We start from the raw sequence: 25,372 nt of genomic DNA, 5'->3' as shown, positions 1-25,372 counted from the left end.
GTATATTTTTATTTGTGATAGTGAAATATGTTTTGATGTGGAAATACTATGCATGTATATTTCTTATTTATTTTTTATAATAGAAAAATTTAACATATAATTAAATATGTAGTCGTTATAAATGTTTCTACAATTTTTTATTTAAATATTATTTGTTATTAAAACGCCGGCAAATCTTCTGTGAACTTTAACTTTTTGCTTGATTTTTATTGGCTTATTTAGTTACTTTCATTATCAACGATTTCACATTTACATCGTTAAAAGTGCCAATATTTATATAAATATAACATATTAAGATACTATAAATTGTAATATTCATATGGATTACGTATTAAATTACGTATTATACATGCCCTTTGTTTGTAATTTTCGACTAGGGCAGCCTAGTTCAAATAGTAGCACTAGGGATGTTAAAGCGGGCTAAAACATTCAGTCTCTTAGAATAGTAGAGAAGGCGGGGCAAGATCAGCTTCGATGTGCCTTGTTCAATAGGAGGCATATACCAGATTTGTTATGTGTCCATTCATAACATATATATAAAATAATCATTAAAGAAATAATGAAAACCATTCATATTGTAAAATTTTCTGTAATAAAATAAATCTATATTTATTATTATAATAAACTTGCTACTTGTCTCGAATTCGTCTGGACTCATTTGCAGCCTATAGCAGCGCCACCTACACGGTCCAATCTAAACTATCTAGGTACTCAAATACACACAACACATCAACACATATCGACGAGTAGGACGACGAAAACCACTGGATTTGAGGATTTGAGGACAACTACAGGACATGACTATCACCAAAATAAGACAACCAAGTGAAAAGACTACCATTGGGTTCAACGGACCCTGACCCTTCGGGCCAGAAAACCATGACACGGTAGCCACGGGCTACCGTAGAGGAAGATCCCGAGTAAGGAGGTTCGCCTCGAGGCCCCCACCCTGGCCTAGGCCAAGGTGGAAGACTCGAATGACAAGCAACAATAAATTTCGAATGTATATGAAACACACATATTAAAGATTTATATACATATATAAATAGTAGTCGCTCGCGTTTTAGGGGTTGGTTCTAATTAGCTTCATAGGTTTAGTCGTGAAAGAGCGAGAAACAGACAGAAAGAGTTACTTTTACGTTTATAATATTAGTAAAGATATAATTCTACATATCAACAACGTATTAAGTATACAGGCAATGTATCATAAGCGAGTAGAGAGAGGAGGCGAAAAAGAGGCATGACTGCACGCCAATAGTTGCTCCACATCTATACAAATATAAAAGCAAAAGCAAAAGCAACTAACTCTGTCTGCTTAGAACGTAGGCTAATTTGCTATGCCCGACAAATTCCAATCAACCCCTTAAACGCGATTAAACCCATATGCGACCGCTAGTTAAAAATAAATACAATTATGTGTAGCGGCGGTTAAATATGCCATTGTAATGTTTCCGAAGATTTGCGGAACAGTACGTGATGTAGTCGGGCGTGAATCACGCGACAGGGACGGAAACCAATTCACATATACCGATACAACTTTGATAACCCCAACCTATTCGCAACTCTATCACTCTTCGATTTACAAATAACAAATCCACCAATTATACGTTTAAGATTTATGTGTGAGTGCGTAAGTGTTAAACGCATTATTTACGTGTGCTGAAAGTTTGTTACATGTCACGTAGGTTGTGATCGATTAATTATCTATTATAGGAAGAGAGTATGTATGTCATGCAATATTTAATAAAATTAATTGAGGGACGATTGTTGCAAAAAGCAAACAGACTATTTCATTTCATTGCGATTAGCGTGTGTAGCTTAATGACTGAACAATTTTAAAATACTTTTTATTTGAACTCGACTTGTCTAACTGGCATTTAAGGATTTCATATTTCCTTGTACATATCTGATTGGAATATTTGTACATATTTTTGTAATTAAAGTGTAAATATTATACATTTATATTAATAAGCATCAGCATAGTTTGTAGTATTTATTGGAATCCAGAAATATTTCAATCAAATGAATCTTTCTGCATTGGAGCAGCGCTGTGGAATCTCTAAGATGTCTCTTTGAGAAAAGACCTGTATCGCGCAGTGAAGCTTTTGGTTACTGATACTGTTTTTTATTTGGATAATTAATTTTAAGCTAACATTACAAATTTTTAATACCATTTGCGGGTATGTATTAAATAAGCATATATCTTATTTGACATTATTCAAACACACTTCCTCACGTTTTCCGTTATGACAAAATGAACAATTAATTTGCATGCAATTGCACGAAATCATCAATAATATTTATTTTTTTATTTGATATTATGATTTAGTACAAATATAAAGATTTATACAATAGGAACGCCTTTTATGCGACCTTCTTGCATACATATTAACTGCCCAAGATATTTATCTGCATAACAACAGATGCGATCATTGTTTGTTAGCAGAATATCAATGTCAATGAAACAGAACCACGCACACATGCAAAAAGGAAGGGTTACTATGCCAAAAAATAAAATGCTTTTATTTATGACGTATTCAACTGCTAAAAAACGATGCCTATTCTTGTGCTCCAGTAACAGGTGGTTTTGCCCAAAAATCTTTGACTATAAATGATGGTGTATAATACACAGAACTGATGTAAACTCTTGTGCATTGTGCAGGTGGCAACGCTGTCTAGTATTATGCTTGACACTCTTCTTTTTAATTCAAGAACTCGATGGCACGGTTAACTCGTCATGAGCGAAAAGATTACGGGTATAAAATAAGGGGCATATTAAATTTCTAACTTCTCAAAATACTCAGTTTTGTCACTTCTAATTCATTTTAAATCTGTGTTTTATTTATGTCATGCAATGAGACTGCTTGACTGACTAGGGTCATAGTTTTTACCTTATTTATAATAATAGATTTAAAAAAAATGATTTTTTGTTGCCCTTTTTTTATTGGTTCATATCAGGGCTCGTTATGAATATATATATTTTCGGATCTGGATACAAAAGTTATAATTATTAGGCTATTATTATATAATCATAGAATTAATACAAACAGCTTAAAAAAATAAAAGTAGATACTGTCTTTAAATGTAATACTATACGATACTATACTATACAAATGTATAGTTATGTTAGAGTTAAGCAAAAACAAAATATAAGCATTTATAGAACGGAACTTAAACTAAGTTACGGACTTGGAGCTACAAAAATTTCCTGGTTCGAATCAATTTTAAATAATTAGTCAAATTTAGTCTGTAATGTTATCAAAATTACAATATATACAACAACAACCTGTAAAGTACTGCTAGGCCTCATCTCCCTTTGAGGAGAAGCTTCGGAACATATTCCACCACGCTGTTCCAACGCGGGATGGTAGAATACACATGTGGCAGCATTTCTATGAAATTAAACACATACAGGTTTCCTCACGATGTTTTCCTTTCCGAGCACGAGATGAATTATAAATTAAGCACATGAATATTTAGTGCCGATTGCCTGGATTTGAACCCACAATCATCGGTTTAGATGCACGCGTTCTAACCACTGAGCCTTCCCGGCTCAACAATAAGCACTTCTCGGTTTATTCTCCGTATTTCACTAATATTTCCTGTACTAAAAAAATCATTTTTCTTTTCCTATGGAATAGGTTGGCGGACGAGCAAATGGGCCACCTGATGGTAAGTGATCACCATTAGCTATAGACAATGACGCTGTAAGAAATATTAACTATTCCTTACATCGTCAATGCGCCACCAACCTTGAGAACTAAGATGTTATGTCCCTTGTGCCTGTAGTTACACTGGCTCACTCACCCTTCAAACCGGAACACAACAATACTGAGTACTGTTGTTTGGCCGTAGAATATCTGATGAGTGGGTGGTACCTACCCAGACGGGCTTGCACAAAGCCCGACCACCAAGTAGAAATATGCTCATAATATTAGCGAGTAATAAATACTACGATCCACAAAATAAAATTTCAAGTATTGACAATTCAAAACAGCCCTAGGAAAGCTAAATGACTACGAAAAAGGCCTTATATGTTCAGAATTTGAAACGATCAGATACGGTGCTTTACTGTAAGAACCTTTCATTGCAGTTGTGATATGTTGTATGTCGACTTACGCTATCGTTGATATGCTATAATAGTTCGATACTGTTATTATTATAGTTAACATTACATCTCACATTACATATACTGGTTCTGCGGTGAGTTTCGATTTCGATTTTATTTCTTAGAAAACTTATTCTGATCAAATATATTCCTTAATTTAAAAAGTTGTGAATGCTAATTCGAATGACAAGAGGTCACTGCAACCTTAAGTCAGGTCTAAGGTCAGTCGACTGGGATCGTGGCGTCTCCTGTAATCCGGCTACTCGGAGGATGGTTTGAGGTCGGGAGTACTGGCGTTGTGTGGTCAATGTTGACTGGACGTCCACACTGAGCCCGGTATTATTATGGACCCCCTGGAAGAGGCCGGGGTTGCAGGTTCACTAAGGAGGGGCGAACCGGGCTAGAGGGAAAACCCAGCAGCCAAAAGTCCCCGTATGCTAAAACATTGAAATGACAATCCTTACATCGCCAATGCGCCACCAACCTTGGAAACCAAAATGTTATGACTTTGTAGTTACACTGGCTCACTAGATTCAAACTAGTATAAAGCAACAGCAACACTGCTGATGTTTAGTATAAAATATAAAACGCCAAAATTTTTAATATAAAATGTAAAAAAACGGCACGGGCATTTGCGAGCCCGTGGGTGTAGTAAATTAAATAAAAAAAAAAGTATACAGCAACAACAAGTATTGCTGTTTGGTGGCAGAATACTTGATGATACGTTTACTTGATGATCGTTGTAGGTTTTAAGTATATAAATTTCATATCTTTCCTTTGGTTTCAAACTTGATTCATACCAATATTTATCAAATTATGTTTCCTGGCGTAGCCGTGAAATGTAACAGTCAAACAGACAGACAATAGTCGATTCAAAATATTTCAATTTATTACAGTAATAGTGATATATGCTGACACTTCTAATCTTCCTTTTAAGGGAATATTCCAAATTTTCAATCCTGCAGGAAAGTGTACAAAGTAAAGTAAAGTAACAGCCTATAAATTTCCCACAGCTGAGATAAAGCCTTCTCTTCCATTAAGGAGAGGGTTTGGAACATATTCCACCACGCTGTTACGTGTTCCAATGCGGGTTGGTGGAATGCACATGTGGCAGAATTTCGATGAAAATAGACACATGCCGGTTTCCTCACGATGTTTTCCTTCACTGCCGAGCAGGAGATAAATTATAAACACAAATTAAGCACATATATATAGCGGTGTTTGAACCCGCAATCATCGGTTAAGATGCACGCGTTCTAACCACTGGGCCATCTCAGCTCTCTTAAGCTCTTAAGCTCTCCCGCTTCTCAGCAGGAAAGTATAGAATATTACTTAAAAATTTGTTTGTAGAAAATGAAACATTACACGTATAAAAAGACACAGTTTTATTAAATAATTTAATAAGTTACAATAAATTACATCAATAAATAAAATTATAATACAAAGCAGTCAACTTAAATCTAGTTACAAAAGAGTTTTTATAAAAAATACTTTCATGAAATTGCCCTTTATTTGAGGACAATTTGTAAAAAATAAACATTTAAATAGCAAATTTAATATGACTTCTCATATACTGACACACGTATTATCTCCACATAGTATTAAGTTGCTTCCCCCGCACTATTTGCTTTGATCTTTTAAACTACGCAAGGGATTTAAATGTTTACATAAATAAATTGTGATTCAAGAGGAAGGTTTATATAATACATGCATATTGCATAAGAGAAAAACTTTAACTGCCTATCTGGAAAATTACAATAATTTTAGTTTTCATTTCAGTTCTTCAGTCTAAAAATTGTATATGGATGGCTATCTGGATTTTTGTAAAAAGATCGGATCAACTAAGAATTGTTGGGCCCAATTGTACATTTACAAGCAAGAGGCTAATTAAAGCATGTAATATTTAGCATTTCGAAACAGGGGTTTGTAGATATATAAATTAGACATGATGATAGTACTTTTAAGAAACTACTTTAAAAAGAAAATTTGGTCTAACCCGAAGTGAACTTGACAATATTATTGTATATAACGCTCCTTTATAAAGCATATCAATTATTAATAATATCCATTCATAATTTAAATTTAGAATAAAATATTAAGCAAAAGAGGCTTCATAAATAGAGGCTTGTGCGTTTCTTAGATCGAAGTTGTGTAGAGTGTCAAAAATGGGTCATCTTTTAAAGTTCAATATTTGGCTTTCTTACTGTCTAGATCCTAGAAGAATAAGATACCTCATTATTTTTATTACTTATTCGTTTCGATGAGACTTAGCAAACAAAATATCCTTATATAGTTATACTTTGTCGTTTTCTTATAAATAATTAGGTATCCATATAGCATGCTTTTGTAAAAAATGTACAGAATTATTTTATACATATTAATAACTAAAGTTATAAAAAATTTAATGACAATAATCGAATGACAAATGGAACGCGAATTTAAATAATCCTCTTTCGATTAAAGTAAATCACTTATAAATAACATTTTTATAAAAAAAAAATCATCGCGTGTTTAAAATTACGTAATGATAATAAAGCCAAAATATATAGTAATAATATTAATAATGGAACTCGCTTATTACTTAACTCTTAATTATTGTCCGTTTAATCTTTCTTGTACCCTGAGTACGCTAAATCGGACGCGTCATATGATCTACGGTCCCATCCCCCGCTGCCACCACCTCCGGACGACCATCCGTGGCTCTCGTGACCGCCGCCACCACCACCGTTCTTCTGAGCGATGATCTTTTTCAACGCTATGATACCGGCTAGGAGTAAAGCGATCTGAAAAAAACAAAATATATAATTAAATTTACAGCCTGCATATTCTGTTGAGTTTAGATCTACCCATTTTTAAGAAAAGGGTAGTAAATTAAAGTATACTTTACTTTAATTTACTGCCCTTTTCTTACAGCCTGTAAATTGCCCACTGCTGGGCTAAGGCCTCCTTTTCCATTAAGGAGAGGGTTTGGAACATATTCTACCACGCTGTTCCAATGCGGGTTGGTGGAATGCACATGTGGCAGAATTTCGATGAAATTAGACACACGCAGGTACCTCACGATGTTTTCCTTCACTGCCGAGCATGAGCGTGAATTATAAACACAAATTAAGCACATATATAGTGGTGCTTGCCTGGGTTTGAACCAGAAATCATCGATTAAGATGCACGCGTTCTAAACACTGCTCAAAAATCTCTCTCAGCAATCTCAGCTCTAAAACAGGGCAGTAACAGTTCAAGATTACGCCAAGCACGAGCAGTTTGTAGATTAGAAAATTCAATAAATATATTAATTCGTCAGGATAGGATACTTGTTTTTCATAATCCACAATCAATCCAATTACAAAATCAAAAATTCAATCATCGCTATTTTAACTGACTTCTTAAAAAAGGAGAAGGATATTATCAGTTCGACATGTATGTAGCATTGTTAGAATTTAATTATATTTGAGCATTTAGGCTCTAAATTACGTATACTTAATTTCGTAAGTGTACGTTTGTATGTTTGTTCACGAATTTCTCGAAAAATAAAAGTCGTAGTAAGATCATTTTAAAATTAAGTACATTTGAACTTAGGTAACAGTGTAAGTTTCATTAAAATCGGTCAAGTAGTTTCATAGATATATATTTTCATATTTAGTTCATTAGCTGTTTCTGATTATGAAGTCTTATTTCTTACTGTTAGATAACATTTTGAAGCTTAATCGTGATTGTGTTTTTTATATTATTTATTATACGGCAAATTGCTATGCGAATCTATTTTTAATATAGGTCAAGTTATTTGAACACGACATGCTTTGTTATTTACGTAACAGCGAAGCCTTAAAGAATAAACTAATGACGTTAGGAACATACTCGCGTTTATCAAATAAAGGGTTTATAATGGAATTTATATATTACTTCGACTTCTTTGTATTTGTAGAAAAATATATCTTTTTTAATGGATCCTTTTTAGTAAAGATTTGAAATTCGATAAGATAAAGCGTCGACACAGAGAGATACAAACAAATGAGTCAATTTCACGTCTACAATATTTGTTTGACAACAACAACAACAGCCTGTAAATTTCCCACAGCTGGGCTAAGGCCTCCTCTACCTTTGAGGAAATGGTTTGGAACATATAACATCCACCACGCTGTTCCAATCCGGGTTGGTGGAATTGATACATATATTTAATTGTATTTTTAATAAACTCAATATAGTTATATTGACGGTTTTTTTCCGGTAGAATCTAGTTTCCGAGCCGTTGATGTGTTTACAATTAATCAATACTGTGCATGATATTCAGAAGTGCTTTTATGAGTTTACTTGAATTGAGAAAAAAATTCAATTCTTAGTTTAATGGCTTTTAGTTGCGCCGACAGGGCACAGGTTATTTCGCCAATGTCACGTAGGATGGAGAACACCCGAAATAGATGGATTGGTACGGTTGAGGAAACAAACTCCAAAGATTTGTCATGACTAAAATTTGACTTTGAAAATTAAACTCAAAGCCTAGTATTATCTGCGTAGTAACAGCCTGTAAATTTCCTACTGCCGGGTTAAGGACTCCTGTCCCATTGAGAAGAGGGTTTGGAACATATTCCACACTTAAATTAGACACATGCAGGTTTCCTCGCGATGTCTTCCTTCACAGCCGAGCATGAGATGAATTATAAACACAAACTAAGCACGTATATACAGCGGTGCTTGCCTGGGTTTGAACCCGAAATCATTGGTTAAGACGCACGCGGCATCCACCACTGATCAATCTGGGCCCATTATATGCGTAAGAGTTCTTAATACAGTGCATAACTGTAGATATAATGCACTTTCTTTCCTCACTCTCGTGATCTGATATGGCAATACGACACGACCAGAGACAAGGCACAGGATCAACGTTTAACATGCTTTCTGTGGATAGTGTAAGTGATAGGTATTGATTACTTTTCAGTTGCCAGCCATGGCGAATATCTTGATCGATGTTGTTTACACCTTAAAAGATGTATCACTTTGAATTTCACCAGATGTCTATTTAAAGTTGATGGTGTAACTTACAATAAATAAATAAATTAATTAATTAATTAAGAAATAAATCTTGACACACTCAATATTTTATTAGCATATATATTTGACACTGGGACTTTTTGCAGCCTCTTTAGTAAATCACAAGTTAGAGGCGAGGCGATGAAGATAACTGAGTTAATTAATTGTTATTTAATAACAATATAGCTTTTTTGATTAAGTGTTAAAAGGTAGAGCTAAAGGTCCCACTCATCAGATATTCTATCGCCAAACAATACTACTTAAATATATGGTACCAAAATTATTCCATAGAAATGTTATGCTAAGACAAAAAAATGAAATAAGCAGAAAACTGGTAAAGATTAGGTATTTGATTCTCGATGAAGAAAAAATGTCGCTATTGTTTTAATTTAAGCCATAAGTTTATGTGAAGTGAATACTATATTTGTATTTGTGCTAAAAACATTTTTTTTTATAACAAGCGCGTCTCGCCTTTAAGTATAGCTTGGCAAGAACTATTATTTTTTATAAAAACTTTTTTATAATAAATAAATAAATAAAAAAAAGTATTGTTGTGTTCCGGTTTGAAGAGGATAATATCCTATTAGGTATACTCGTTTAGGCTGTTCGTTGCATGTCTGTTGGTTATTTGAAATTTTCATTAAGCAGGTTCACTACTTGACGAAATAAGCTAACGCATACGTGTAATCTATACACTGTATACTAATATTATAAATACAAAGCAACTCTGTTTGTTTTCTTTCATAGCAAAACCGGTGACAGAAATTGATGAAATTTGTTATGAAGTACCTAACTGCTAATAAACTCTATAAACGCAAGCATAGCCGCGAAAGACTATTAGTAATATACAATTTAGTATCATATGAAACATAATATTTAATATATATATATACATACAGAGTTACGGTATTTTCTAGAAATAAACTGTTATACGTGTTGTAATTAAAGCATCTGTTTAAACTCTTTTAAATAAATATTTATCCAAATTCAACGCATTAGTAAACTTACTATGTAATTACTATGCCTTAGTTTTATCGAAACATTCATAGAAAATTCAAACGAAATGGGAATAATAAATAAAAAAAAAAATAGAAAGAGGTCTTAAAAATTGGGTATATTGTTGTTAACACCTTGAGTTATAATTCATTCGACGCAATGAAACACATGTTACAGAATTTCAAATAAGACACTGCTGAGCACGAGATGAATTATAAACAGCTAAAATCAGTGTGACCTGCCCGGGTTTGAACCCACAATCATCGGTTAAGATTCGGTCTAATCACTGGGCGATATCGTTCATTGTTATATATACTCTTTATTTTCTATTATATTCATCTTTTTACTTTCCTAATTTAAATTAAGTGTCATTTGATGATAATTATATTGCTATAAATGCCTTTAATGGTATTACAGTACTGTATTAATGTCGTATTTTATTTTCCTGTGTATTTGTGCTGATAGTCTTTCTTACATCAATTAATAAATTAATGTAAATGATGTATACATTTGAATTGAGAACGTATTCCTTTTTTGTAGTTTTAATTATGCAGTAAAATTTCTTTTTTTTTTAAGAATTTTCAAACCGTTTGAATGAAACCTTCTTGCACGAGCATGTTGATACTTGTGAATTTTGTTTCGTTTACAAACCAATTGTTCTTGTATGTTTGTAGTAGTGGCCATACCAAACACGACCTCATAAGAAAGCATAAGCATACTAAGCGTTTCAAATATTATGATGAAAAATAAAAAAAAATAATTAAATTACAGTCAATGTTAAGTGGTCGTTAGTGGTAGGTGGTAGTTAATAGTTCAAACCATGAAGAGTAGTTGCATCAATTAACAACTCAAACAGTGATGGTCATAGCAATTTTTCTAAATGATACGTAATGACGAAGCCAATTAAAGCCTCATTAGTTATTTTATAACGCTATAAAATTAAAAAAAAAGACTTGTTATATGTCAAAAAATATGATTAACGTAAAATTTAAAGTGAAGATAGAATAGAATAAATAAAATAAATAGAAAAATAAATAAAGTTTGTTAAAATAATAATTTAAAAATAGAACAGGCATAAGTCATAAAGATAAAACAAATTTAAAAATAGAACAAATAGTACAGATAAATAACATCCTAACAAGATAACACGGACAAATTAAAAATACCCACAAAGTAATTACTAAGTTTAAATACGTCACATATTTCCTTCGTCGTATTATTTATCATCAACCGAAGTGAATCTCTTACGGCTTGATATAGGACAAGCCGCACGAGATTTACTTAAGACGACAATAAAATAATTAAAAAAAAAAAGAAACTATTTTAGTTGTTGTTCAAAGCGCGGCTTGCAATAGACTAACAGAATGCGGCCAGTGTTGTCGTTGTTTGAAATTCTCTTACTCTTTATTTAATCCAATTTATATAGTGTTGATACCTAAAATAACTTGATTTATGTACACATTTTTTTATTAATTTATATATATTTTGTATACAAAATTTGTTTATTTCTCGAGGGATTAATTACAATAAAGTGAACTAAAGCCAAACTCTATATTTTAATTTACTCGTTCAAAGGTTTTGGACAAGAAACATTTTTAATTGATACCTTAAAAATAGAAATGTTCCGCTTAAAAATCAAGCAAAATGTAATAGTATTGTGAATACTTTGATTTAAATGTATTATGTCATAATCTATAATTAATATTATACATAGATTATAATACAAATTATAATATTTAATTAAATGTAATGCAATGTTTTTTTTTATTTTCCTAAATTTAGGCAAAAATTATTATATGGCAACACTGTATGTTATCTTTATGCCAGTTTACAACTCCACGAGAATTGTAAATGGTCCATCGAAGGTCGACATGTAACCGCCATTCTTATTAAATTCCTGTTCCGCGCTTACAACACATTTTAATTTAACTTTTAGGTACAAGGTAGAAAGGTTCAAAATAAATTTATTCATTTTGATTTTAAACATAAGCCGGTAGCAACGACCGTGCTTTATACAGAACACGTTTTTTTTTAAAGAATCGAATTGAAATTACGTCAACGTATATTTTTTTTAAATATAACTTATTTTATATTATAAGTTTAAGTAATAATTTTTTTTCTAAATATGTGTAGATTTAGTTAAACCAAAGTCGTTACAGATATTGTTTGTTAATAATATTTAAGTTAAATGCCGGCCACTGTTCTTAACGTAAGCTTTTTCACCAAAGAATATCTTTATAATAACATTATGTAGAGCTAGAATTTGGTTGTTCATATATAAAAGATAATCTACGACACTCGATCATATTCTGAAAATGTTCTTTAATTGAAAAAGGTACATTATATTGACATCATAGACTATTAATAAAGGCGACACGTGCGAAGCCGGGGTGTGTCCATAGTTTCTAAATAATTCAATAACAATTATTGTTTATTACACATTATTTAATAATTCACAGCTCCATTCGTCTAGTGGCTTGTTTGCGTAGTGTCAGAAATACACATGATTATGATTAATGAGCATGGAGTCGTGTGTATAGAAATTAAAGGAAAATAACAAGTAATAATACCTTCGCACGTACAGAGCTTTCCTTGACCTTTGGTTTATCTAGATGCAACCTAGAAAGCTAGACTTTCTACACATTTGTATGTCCTAGGATAGGTTCGATATGTAATAATTAAGTAAGAGTTTATCTTATTTTTCATATAGTCGGTATTGTGGTTTTTTTTGTACATTTATTTGATTTTATATAGCTTCTAGTAGTTGCAATGATTAAAATAGCGTAGTGTTCTATTTCTGTGAATCTTCTAGAAGATTCTAGATAACTTTAAATTACGGTTTAGAATTTTTCGAGGATAAACAAATAGAAAATCAGAAAGTTTAATTACTGATTCTTATTCAAGAAAATATGGAATCTGATATATATATAAATAATACAAAAAAAAAATCGCCAAATTCCAATGACAAAATTGTCATCCTGTATACAGTTTCCATATTTATGGCTAACGACTGTAGAAAGTTACATCTCTATTAGTATAACAAGACAGGCAGATAGCCTTTGACCTTAAATAAGACACACAAAATCTGTGATCTGCATTGTCAAAGTTTATCTTCTCAGACAATTTGTGTAATTTATATCCAAGTGAGCGTGTAGCGTCTAACAACTATCTTTTTGTTTAAAATAAAAATGTTGTACTTGGATCCAACACATAAGCCAATCTAATGCCAGTTTCCAATTAAGCAAATTATTTGGCCAAACAAGACCAATAATTGTCTGCAATTAACGGCTTATTAATATATTCTTAGTCCGGAAAATTTAAACTCAAAACACATAAATAAGTAAGCATTTTTGAATAATCGTTTGTAACCCTAAAAGTTTATTAGTCATTCCTATTATTACACATATATATATACATATATGTAGTTACATATGTATATATTTATACGTGACCAAAACATAGATATATTAATCAAGATTACTGAACCTATAAGTTATCATCTGAAAAAAATTCTCAGTTTTGAACCCAATACCTCGGTGCCTATGATCTTATACAGGTGCTACGAGACCTACGAATCAATTACTATATATACATACAAACTATATATATAGATTCCACCAGCTTCAACTACGTATGTAGGTAGGCAATCTCTATTCAAAATTTCGTTCCAAATTCGTTCATCGGTTGCCTGATTGAGTTATAAATGTCAATACACATATATCATATTCATTATATACATATAGTAGGATTATTAGAGCATCGTTAAAGCTATAAAAAGTTCGATTTCTAAATCACAATTTCCTCTTGTATATCGTTATAACAATAACGATTGTTCCTATTTCCAAGTTTATCTGTGTCATTTGAGAATCAGTGTCATTATAACTTTGAACGGACATTACTCCGATTTGTATGCATGTAGGACGTTATAAATAATCATTATGCACTTGATTTGCAAGTATTTATATATGCACACGCTATGTATTAACTCAAATATAATATCTCGTTATAACTGGATGGAACCAGTTATTGATTATTCTGAATTTGAATTTCTGGAACTGGCTTTGATGAGATTTTATAAAACCCGATTTCCCGGTACACATCATATTTTATAAAGTACCAAAAATTCTGATATGAGAACAGAAGGAGCGTTGATTTGTTTATTTGTACAATTTATAATAACCAATTTGTAACTTGTAATATTTATAAGTTTATATTTAAATATCTAATAAAATTATCGCTATGCTATTTAAAACAGTATATGATAAGCCCGAAAGCCGCATAAATCGTGATAACGGGACAGGAAATAAAAGGGCTGTGTTGCCAACAGCTTGTAATTGAATGCTACTTAAAGTGTAGCGTTAGAAAAAAAAAACATAAAATATATTACGTCATATAGAAAAACATAAATGTAACAATAAATTATAAAACAATTACCAAAACTGTACTGAACAGTTTAAAGTGTATCTTATAATTAAAGAACTTTGTTTATATTTAAATAAGAAATTATTGCACACGTTGATAGTACAGCTTTTGTGTTATCAAACTTTGTTTATATTTGTATTTTTATATTGAGATCAACACAACCTGTTACGAGCACATGCCAAAAAAAGAGATAGCATATTTGTTATATTTGCTCAAGCTCCCTTTAAAATCAATTAATTTTAAAAGACCACCATACCATTAAAAAAAGAGATAGCAATATTTTTTCAAGACTAGATTTTAATTAATTAATTTTATAGAGCGATATCATTATTTTATTACAATATTATCATGCAAGCATTACTAAATCTGTACATAGACATTGAGACCGCAGTGAATGATAGTGAAGAGCGCGTAGCTAATGGTTTGCAAAGTGTGCTACTTCTTCACGGTAATCTTAAAGCAATTCCTTTTGAAATAGCTATATTGTTGATCATATTGCGAACTTATACCAGTTTCAACGATGGACTTTTCCAAGTAAAATAATTTCCATCAACTAAAATGTTCAAGTAACGACCGTTGATCGAAGCTAATGGAACCTAGTATAACAATTTGATTAGATTGTTTGGAAATAAGAAAATTGTAAGTAGGAAATTTTTTATAGTTCCGATGAAAATGTGAAGTTATTTTCAGAGTATTTTGTTCTTGATATCCTGGAAATTTGGTTTTGTTTAGATAGGATATTATGTTATGCTGCAAAAACACTTATTGATATAAACATACCGATTTAATTTTATAAATATGAAAGTTATTTCTTTACTTCTTGGAGCTTTGGTTACAAAAATGAATGTTTAATACGTCAACTATATCCAAAAACTCTATCAACTTACAGAATTAACAAATCATTATAAATAATTAAACCGCAAAGAGTTTCAAATAATACAACTTCCTGTATCGTTCGGATTCCTTCGTCAAATAAAACATTTTGTCGTGTCATTCACTGCCTTAACATCTTTCATCTTGACACGAATCAAATGTGCTCAAAGAACAACAAAGTACCTTAACTCAGTGACAAGTTATTGTAACACTTCCCACGGCATTAACAATTGAGGAAGAAATTACAAGAGATATAATTAAAACATCTTTACGCGTTTTCCCTATGATTACAATGTCTACGATTTAGGGCAATGCTATTCTTTTATTTTATACTTTTACCGTTCAACCATATATGTCCATTGTTGGGACATTTTTCTTAGCTTGCCAACCTACATATATTGTGTTCTAAGAATGACACTGTATAAATAATATTACTAATCTTGTAATCAACTAGTCATATGTTCGGCGATTTTGTCGTTTTCTTGTCAATAATAATTCGTAAAATTCGTACAATTTTGGTATGCATTGGGACTTAATGCATAACTATTACCCAAAATATTTAAAAGCGAATTGTATTCTCTAGTTATACATATGTTTCATGTATTAAATATAACATAGGTCCTAAATTTTCGTTGAAAATTTCGCTGTAATACTTGCGTCACGAAAGAGCTACATTTTAAATCAAAGGCTCGTTTATATTTCCTCTTCAGTTTAAATTGTCTGTTTGCATGTACAATTCCATTATCGTTTTATCGCCCTACATATTTAATGAAAGCTAAGCGATGAAAGCTAGATCGAGGCTTCGTTTTGAACCTCTCTAACTAATGCAGGAATAACGCAAAAGCATCGTAAGTTACTTATCTTTTAGTGGATTTTTAATTCAATTAAGGTAATGTTCATATTAATTTAATATCAGTCAATTTGGTGAAGTGTATAAAATTACATATAGATTGGAAATATAGGGGCAATTCCTTGACATATTCGTCTAGATATATTTAATTTAAGTTATGACAAATAAGACTACTTCGTATACTATTATTAAGCAGATGCTTGTATTGATACATTTTGAAATGAAAATAGTTCAGCCAATAATTTGATACATGTTTCATGATGGTTCACAAAATGAATGTGTTATTGTCTTTGTCATACATACCTTTGATACTATCAATGCCTTCCCCGCCAATATGAAGAGGCCAGCGATTGCGAGAGGAATCATCGCTGCCATCTTCATCGCCGCACCCATCATCATCATTCCCATCATTTTCTTCATCTTACCGCGTCCTGAAATCATTATTTATACCAATTAATTATTGTACATTTGGTTCTATACCAAATGTAATTTGCCGAGATGGCCCAGTGTTTAGCTAGCTGCCTGGGTAACACCACTGAATATTCATGTGCTTAATTTGTGTTTGTAAATCATCTCGTGCTCTGCGGTGAAGGGAAACATCGTGAGGAAACCTGCATGTGTTTAATTTCATAGAAATTCTGCCACATGTATATTCCACCAAACCGCATTGGAACAGCGTAGTGAAATATGTTCTGAATCTTCTCCTCAACGGGAGAGGAGGCCTTGCCTATCAGTGGTACATTTACAAGCTGTTTTTGTATAGATTAAGTTTTATGTGTTGTATTGTTGTGTCCTGGTTTGGAGTTGGAATGAGCTGTTATTAAGGGACAAAGTAAATAACATCTTTCTTGAAATGTTCATATTGATGATTTGATCACAATGTGTGGTGATTTAACATGAAGTGAACAATTAATGCTCATTTATATATCTTTAATTAAAACAATATATATTTGAGTTGAGAGTTTTCTTGTTGTTGTGAAGTTGCGCTAATTTGTATAGCATTTAAAGGTATATAATATGGCAGGTGGCAGAATATCGTGTACTAAACCAGATACAGTATCGAAGTATTGAAATTAATTGTTATCAGCAATCACTGGCAACCCTTGATGTACTCCTTCAGCCATATACTGTAGTTATTTCTTATTGTAGTTTATCAAATATTCCTGGTCTTCCCAATATTTTTAACTTTTCCTTTAATAATAATTATGCAATACTTCCTTAAATTAGTAAAATGTTATCGCATGTTTGCTTATTTACATTTAAAACGATTTGTTCGCGTGTGTAGCGATTTATAAATTCGTGTACGATTTTGATAAGATCAGTCGTAAATTCAAATAATTTCCTACATTTAATATTTAGTTTTCATTTTTAACAGTTTTAAATCCCTTTCCTTGTTTCATGTCAAAGGAAAGAGTCATACATAATTTCTTAATTTATTTATTAATTATAAGGACTTTTTTTGTTATGTTTTTTAAGAACAATGGTTTTATCATCTCTCTTTAAACGATTGTCTAATTTAAAGTGTTTAATTATTAAATACACATATAAAACAATGACTACGTCGTACAAATCTCAGTATTAAAATGACTTCAGTTCAATTGCTATGAAAAGAGTTAAGAAATGACATTTAAGATTAACAAATATATAATTATTCTTAATATAAAGATTATGTTCATTTAGATATTCGAGTTTTAGTTTTGTTTAAAACTATTATTATTATATTACAAACGCCTACTTTGACTCATTACTACTCTGTGGATATATGTATATATCAGAATTATATGAGGAACATTTAGATATTCTCACGATTTCCTCCTTGCTTGAGATGACTTTTAAACACAAATGAAGCTCACAGAGACTTAAGTGAATTTAAAGATGAATTTTAAACACAAATTAAGCTCACAGAAACTTCAGTGAATTTAAATATGAGTTTTAAACACAAATTAAGCTCACAGAAACATCAGTGAATTTAAATATGAGTTTTAAACACAAATTAAGCTCACAGAGACTTAAGTGAATTTAAAGATGAATTTTAAACACAAATTAAGCTCACAGAAACATCAGTGAATTTATACTTATTTAATTTGCAGTAAGTTTGTGCTTTGGATTAATATTCATATGCGTAATTTGTGTTTATATTTCACGTGCTTTGTGGTAAAGGAAAGCATCGTGAGAATACCTTCACGAGGATGCTTGTCGGACGATACTCTGTTAACCTACATTGAAGTAGCTTGTTGGAATAGACTGAGATTTAAACCCAACTTTGGGACGTTAATAGGCTTATAGGTAAAAGTTTTATAAGTAATCCGAAAGAAAAGTTTAGGCAATTAGGAAGTAAAACTTTACTCTGATAATGTGTGACCTTCCGATAAGATCAGGATCTTTTTTTGTTCTTTCTGATTCACAGTGCAAACCAACCATTCTAAACTTAATTAAAATAAGTCTCAACATCTAGGAAGACGTGAGATACAGCTGATACATAGATATGGTGACTTTGGCAGTCATCAACGGGGTCATAGTTCTCACGAACTCTTCGTCCATTGGAAAGTGTAAATCTGCCCAATTATTAGATCGTAATACAGCTTTCCCTGTTATTATTGTGAATTACATCAATTCTATATTATTTTGAATTACGTGCTATTCTTATGAACCGGAGTTTATTTTGTATTGAAATTTGAAATTTAATGACTCGGATTTTAAATATATCTCATCCTGTATTGATTATTATATGACTTTTAAGGTAAAGTTCAGGTACAGAGATAGAGATGAGTAATTTTTAGGGCTGATAATAACTTCTGTCATTATCTGTACACACAGTTTGATAGTAAATAATCATGATATACCTTCAAAGCGTATTTTACCTTCATTTTTTTTTAATTTAGTGTGTCTTAAGAGATGTTTCTGTTAGCATTATTGAGATATATGTATTGTATAGTCCGTCTACTTAACGCATGCGTGTAAAATGTGGTTTACCGTTTTAATTACTCAGATGAAATGTTAAGATATCTTTTGTTATCGAGCCCATTATTGTGTATTATATTTTTATATACAATTATCTCTTCATTAATTATTATGACCTACATTTTGCTTCTAATATCAAAGCTTTATGCGTTCTCATAAAGATATACGTGAATTTGTTTGAATGTTCTAACCATTTTTATAAGTATATAATTAATCTTCACCAAGGAGATCCGATACCTATTATACTTCAAATATTAGCAGTAAGCTTTATATTCTTAAATCAAAATCCTGTTTTCCTCGATATGACTAATATGCACATCCCTTTAATAATTTCAAGTCAATAATGAAACGATTAATCGTTGTTAAATTAAAAATATAAATTCATTTTTTTAAGATTTTTGAATATAGAACACAAAAGATTATTAAAAGAGCCAATTTCATTTCAAATGTCTTTTATAAATAGTTTTTTTTCACTATCTATTTAATTTTAAGCAAAGGTGATGAATATTCAGCCTTTTTGTAAATAATTATTTATACGACGGGATATAAAATGTTCTGTTGTAGTTTTATACTTTGTGTTATTGTTAAAATGCAAAGCCGTATTGAGGTAATATCTTTCCCTTTTCTAAGAGAAAGTTACAGTTATTGCAGGATTGAAAGGTTAGTAGGAACGTAAAAGCTCATTAGATTCAATTCCAAGCGTCAATCTTTAACGATTTATTGCAATAACTGTTGAGATATTGACCCATTTCTTGGATACATTTATTTGCAAATCCTTTTCAAAAAGTTTTTATTGAATAGTTTATAGATTTAAAATTACGTTCGAATTTTTAAATTTGGAATAGGTTCTATCTATATGTTTTATGATACTTGGATTGTTATTTATCGTAGAAATATTAGTAAATTGATATTACCTTCTTCCACGCCTTTGTTCAACTCCTCGCCCGAAATTTTCGGGAGTGACAGCTGTATTGTTCTTGAATTCGCGAATGCCGCTATCCTGTTCCATAGCATGTCCGTCAATGCTTCGTCCTTGCTGGCTATATTCCTTGGCAGGTTTGCATCTATATCGTTCTCACTAACCGGCATAACATCCATATCAGACGTCTTCACAATATCCACACCAGCGACCAAAGGTATTGCTTCCATCCTGGCCGCCCTATCAAAGAACAGGATGGCCTTCTTCTTCAAACAGGGCATTATCCCGTCCGTTCTCGAACAGTCTTCGTATATCCTCATCACGTATTTCATCCCGAAGTCGTCCGCTGACACCACTACAAGGAATACTAAGGGAAATAATATCTTGATCATTTTGAATACTTAGATGTTTACAGGATGGTACAATAAAAAAGACTGTGCAATAGTTATCAAGCGACGCGTATTTATAGGCTATGTACACTACAAAATGAATTGTACCTCTGAGATCGGGGGTACACTCACTGAGGCTGTTTTCACATCAAATGGCTGTTAATGTTCATCGAAGTCTAATGACGTTAGATGCTATGGAGCTGGTGGAGTTGCGGTTAATGTGTAACTAGCGTTCGTGATTTGTTTGTGTGAGTGTGTAGCGAAATGGAAAATTGTTGTGCTTGTCTTCGTTCGTGGTCGGATGTTGAATATGTAGTATATAGATATGGTAAACTTAATTGTACTGTTTCTGTGAATATGGGATTTAATTATAGGTATTCTTAAACAGATGTAAAAAATTTAATTTTGAGACGTTTTCTATGGATTCCAAAAATGTGAATTTTATTTTTTGTGAGATAATTTTTATATTAGGTATATATATTATTTGAATCTCGAACTACATTGAAATAAAATAGGTTTTTATATAAAATTACCCTATTGTACGATACAACTTATGTGGAGGCTTTTAAAGCTTTTCTAATATTTAATACAATTCAACAAATGTAAAGTTGACTTCTGCGTAGGTTTAGTAGATTATATAAAACAACGATTTTAGGTCCTGGGTTCCAAATCGGGATAAAAAATATACTGTATTTTTTGTTCGTCGTACTGTTTCAGCAATATTCGGATTTAGTGTTATTATTATTACCAAAATCTAGGCAGAGGTAGGAAAGTAAGAAAAATTTATTGATGTCAATTTAATTATAAAATATTTTTCATATTAAGATCACTCTGTGTTACATTTCGGGTATTCGAAAATTTTTAATTCACCGTTTACAAAAGAAATGATCGAAATCACCTAAAAAAATATCCGAGGCAAATATAATAATTATTAATTAATTAAATACCACATCCATTATTTCTAACATCTTTTATAATATAACACCTCGCATGCAAACTACTCGACACGAAATAAAACAAACACTCGTAAAATAATCGTAAGTTATTTATAATAATTGACACTTCCGATGAGTTAAGCAATATCGGACATAAGGAAATGTATCCTTATCGCGTGAATTTGGCGAAAAATGGTAAATGTACGTTTTGCGTGATTATTTCGTAAAGATTACTTTACTCTATATGAGATTTTTTTTTATAGTATACATTGGCGGACGAACATATGGTCCACCTGATGGTAAGTGGTCACCATCACCCATAGACAATGAAGCTGTAAGATATATTAACTATTCCTTACACCGTCAATGTGCCACCAACCTTGGGAACTAAGATGTTATGTCCCTTGTACCTGTAGTTACACTGGCTCACTCACCCTTCAAACCGGAACACAACAATACTGAGTACCGTTATTTGGGGTAGAATAACTGATGAGTGGTGGTTTGTTAATACATGTATAAATATATATAATTATATTGTGTTATGACCAAATCCTCCCCACCGGATTTGTACTGAATTCGAATATTTATTTCAGTAACTTATTTTAAATAAAAATATATACAATATTTTTATTTGATTTTGTAAATAAAACACGTGACTACATTAAATTTACTGCAAAGCTACACGCAGCTTTTTGTATTGATTCAGTCAAACCTTATGTTGGGTTCAGATTTGAAATCTCATTGAGCCAGTATTATTTCCAATAATTTTGGATGCCTCACTATCCATAAATTAAATAGTTAATTGTGTAGTATGTAAAAAAATACAATTGTTTTGAAGATAAACTTTACTTCGTGAATTATTTATCAGTACACTTTTTTTCAATATCTGCCTTACATTGATTCTATATTTGTTAGTACTTTCTTGGTTTTCAGTTAGATTATAAGATTGTAGATTATGAGTGAATTCAGATACAGGGTTGGGCTTAACAATATAAATAAATAAATATTGGACAACATCACATACATTACTCTGATCCCAATGTAAGTAGCTAAAGCACTTGTGTTATGGAAAATCAGAGGTAACGACGGTACCACAAACACCCAGAACAAAGATACTATAGAAAACTAATGAAATTTCTACATCGACTCGGCTGGGAATCGAACCCAGGACCTCGGAGTGGCGTATCCATGAAAACCGGGTACACACTACTCAACCACGGAGGTCGTCGAAATATATAATAAAAATAATATTTAAAAAATCTCTGTATCATTTATTAAGAAATTCCCAGCAGGAGCCCTGAGTTTGGTTGTGAGCAGTGCTTGTACTTTAATTCCCCAGAAATCATTTGAAGTTGTTAGCCATAAGGCTGAAATCTCTTCGTTTGCGTTTGTCGTCCTATTGGAAAGAGGTAAATAAAGACTGCACCTAGTTTAAGGCTAGTCTCAATGAATGCCCTCGAGACCGGTCTAGAGGACTTCAATATCACGGTAAACGCGCTTGCTTACTGATAACGATCACTGAAAGGTAGCCAATAATGGTGTAAGATAATTGCGATATCAATCAATTAAAAGCTCCATTCATGTTGTTTATTTGTATTTTGATTCATTACTCACATATAACATACCAAATAAGATGTATAATTTTAGATAAACAATTTCCAAAATAATATCACTTCATGCCTTCAGCCATGTTATTTATTAAAATTTTACCAAAAAGTATTGTCTTAAAATTGTTGGTACTCTGTGAACTGTTCTAGAGTAGACTTGAGACTGACAATCATAACTCGTTTACAAATTTTCACTTAGTTGCTTAAATTTTGACTTGGTGGTAGGGTATTGTTGGATGCCCGACCGCTACCCCCTTCTCATCACATATTCTACCGCCAAACAGCAACGCTTAGTATCATTATATTTTACGTTTAAAGGTTGAATCAGTCGATGCAAAGACAAACATTATCATCCTCCTACCCCTATGCCAATTTTATTTGTGGTTTTCGCAGCATGTCCTCTTCTTCCATACTTCTCTCTGTCTCTCTCTCTGATGCCATCACAATATTTTTTAGCCATATCGTCTTTCACACAATCTATCCATCGTTCTTTTGGTCGATGCAATATATTAGGTTAATAATTGGACACAGAAAAATATTAGTCAATATTGCCAATTATATCCAATTGTCTTTGGACATTGGTGACCGACGTGGCACATTGGCCAATCTGCTATTATATTGAAATTTAATGGAAAAAGAGATATAACTTTTCTCGTTCTATTTGACATTTACAATGAATTTAAATGTTACATGTCAGAAATAAATGGTAGAAAGTACAGATACGAATCCTCATTTGCGCAAAAGACAATTTCTTTGAGTTCGCGAGAAGATATCTCTTGTTTATAGAATTCTCATAGACCATTTGCCTACTTACTATGTAAGTTAATGACATTTGAATACATCATGGCCATTAGTGCGTTGCTATCATCTTCACATATAATAACAATAACGAGTGCGTATGTACCGCAGTCGTGTAGGCGTAGTTCGCTTAGCTAGTTCATTTCTTCCGGGAGATAATTAAGCACCCATTGAATCGATATGTGGTCAGAACTTTATGATATTTTTTTTCAATAATATATCTAAATAGAGAACCGAGATGGCACAGTGGTTAGAACCGATGATTGTGAGTTCAAACCCAGGCAATATTCATGTACTTAATTTGTGTTGTGTGTGAGTATAACTGCACGTGTCTTACTTCATCGAAATCCTGCCACATGTGTATTCTACCAACACGCATTGGAACAGCGTGGTGGAATATGTTCTAATCCTTGGTCGCATTTTAGGAGGTTGGTTGTAATATGTTAGGCATAAACGTAGCCATGTTAGTCCTTCCTTGAAGTTCAAGTTTGCTTCACACCAAATTTCATCAAATTCGGTTGAGCGGTTTGGTCGTGAAAGAGCGACACACAGACAGACATAATGAATTACCTACATATTTATAATATGAATATAAATTCTTAGTAATTTATTTTTTCAATTTTTATTATTATGTTCGTGTTTCATCATTACGAAGCTCATAATACATTGTATTGCGATTGGTGATTTATGACTAACACACCTTTCCCCTCGTGGAATAACATGTTACTTGACAAAAGTAACCGGCACTAAACAAAGTAGTTACTTATTTTATTTGACAATTTTTAGATTCGCCGGAATCTAATTGTCAAGTATTGTCAACTAAAATACTAGTTTAGTCCACAGTAGGAATGTAGTAGCGGTTTAGTCCACAGTAGGAATATAGTAAGGGTTTTGTTGGGGTTTGTAGGTCCTAGGGACTTTATACCGAGATATGTATGTATATGATTATGTATAATTTAGTTTACAATCTCTCTGTTGTATTACATTCAGATCCGTTTACATCAATTATTAAAAACTTTCGAATTTATAATATTAGTAAAATTAATGTTCCTGAATAATTTTGTCCCGTTTATATTTTCCTAAAATTAATTTCCGACAACAAAGAGCCGGTTAACGGTAATAATTTCTAGAAAATATACATTACAGATCGCATATCACGTCAATTAAGATTTGAGCAATGTAATAAAAGTAAATTTTTGACTTACAATTACAAAATTATGTATAAAAGAACGTTTCTCTTGTAAAAGTACCATACTTTCGCTGGTTTAGTGATGTTTTATAGTAATAGTTGTACATGTGAAATTAACATACGTACATAAAAAATATAATGTTAGAATTCTATTAATATTGAACAGCGAATCATCGGTTAGATTTTTAATCTATACATGTAATAAAACTGGAATGTCTGTTTGTAATATTAAAATAGCCCTTTATACTCAATGCATATGTAAGTATATACGGTACACATACCAAAATAACATTATTTACA

At 31.8% G+C, this 25,372-nt stretch overlaps 1 protein-coding gene across 1 annotated transcript; it reads right to left on the bottom strand.

Annotated features, from left to right (window-relative positions):
• Nucleotides 1-6,328: 6,328 nt before the first annotated feature.
• On the bottom strand, nucleotides 6,329-20,605 carry LOC124539927. The gene is made up of 3 exons (XM_047117307.1): nucleotides 20,150-20,605; nucleotides 16,578-16,705; nucleotides 6,329-6,891 (listed from the first exon to the last, which is right to left on the bottom strand). Exons 1-3 carry the CDS (start codon nucleotides 20,544-20,546, stop codon nucleotides 6,712-6,714), a joined length of 705 nt encoding a protein of 234 aa, XP_046973263.1. The 5' UTR covers nucleotides 20,547-20,605; the 3' UTR covers nucleotides 6,329-6,711.
• Between the last annotated feature and the right edge of the window lie 4,767 nt (nucleotides 20,606-25,372).

This window comes from Vanessa cardui, chromosome 23 (assembly GCF_905220365.1).
Source record: "Vanessa cardui chromosome 23, ilVanCard2.1, whole genome shotgun sequence".
Lineage (NCBI taxonomy): Eukaryota > Metazoa > Arthropoda > Insecta > Lepidoptera > Nymphalidae > Vanessa > Vanessa cardui.
Note: the sequence above shows the minus strand (reverse complement) of the source record. Positions and strands in the feature narration are given on the sequence as shown.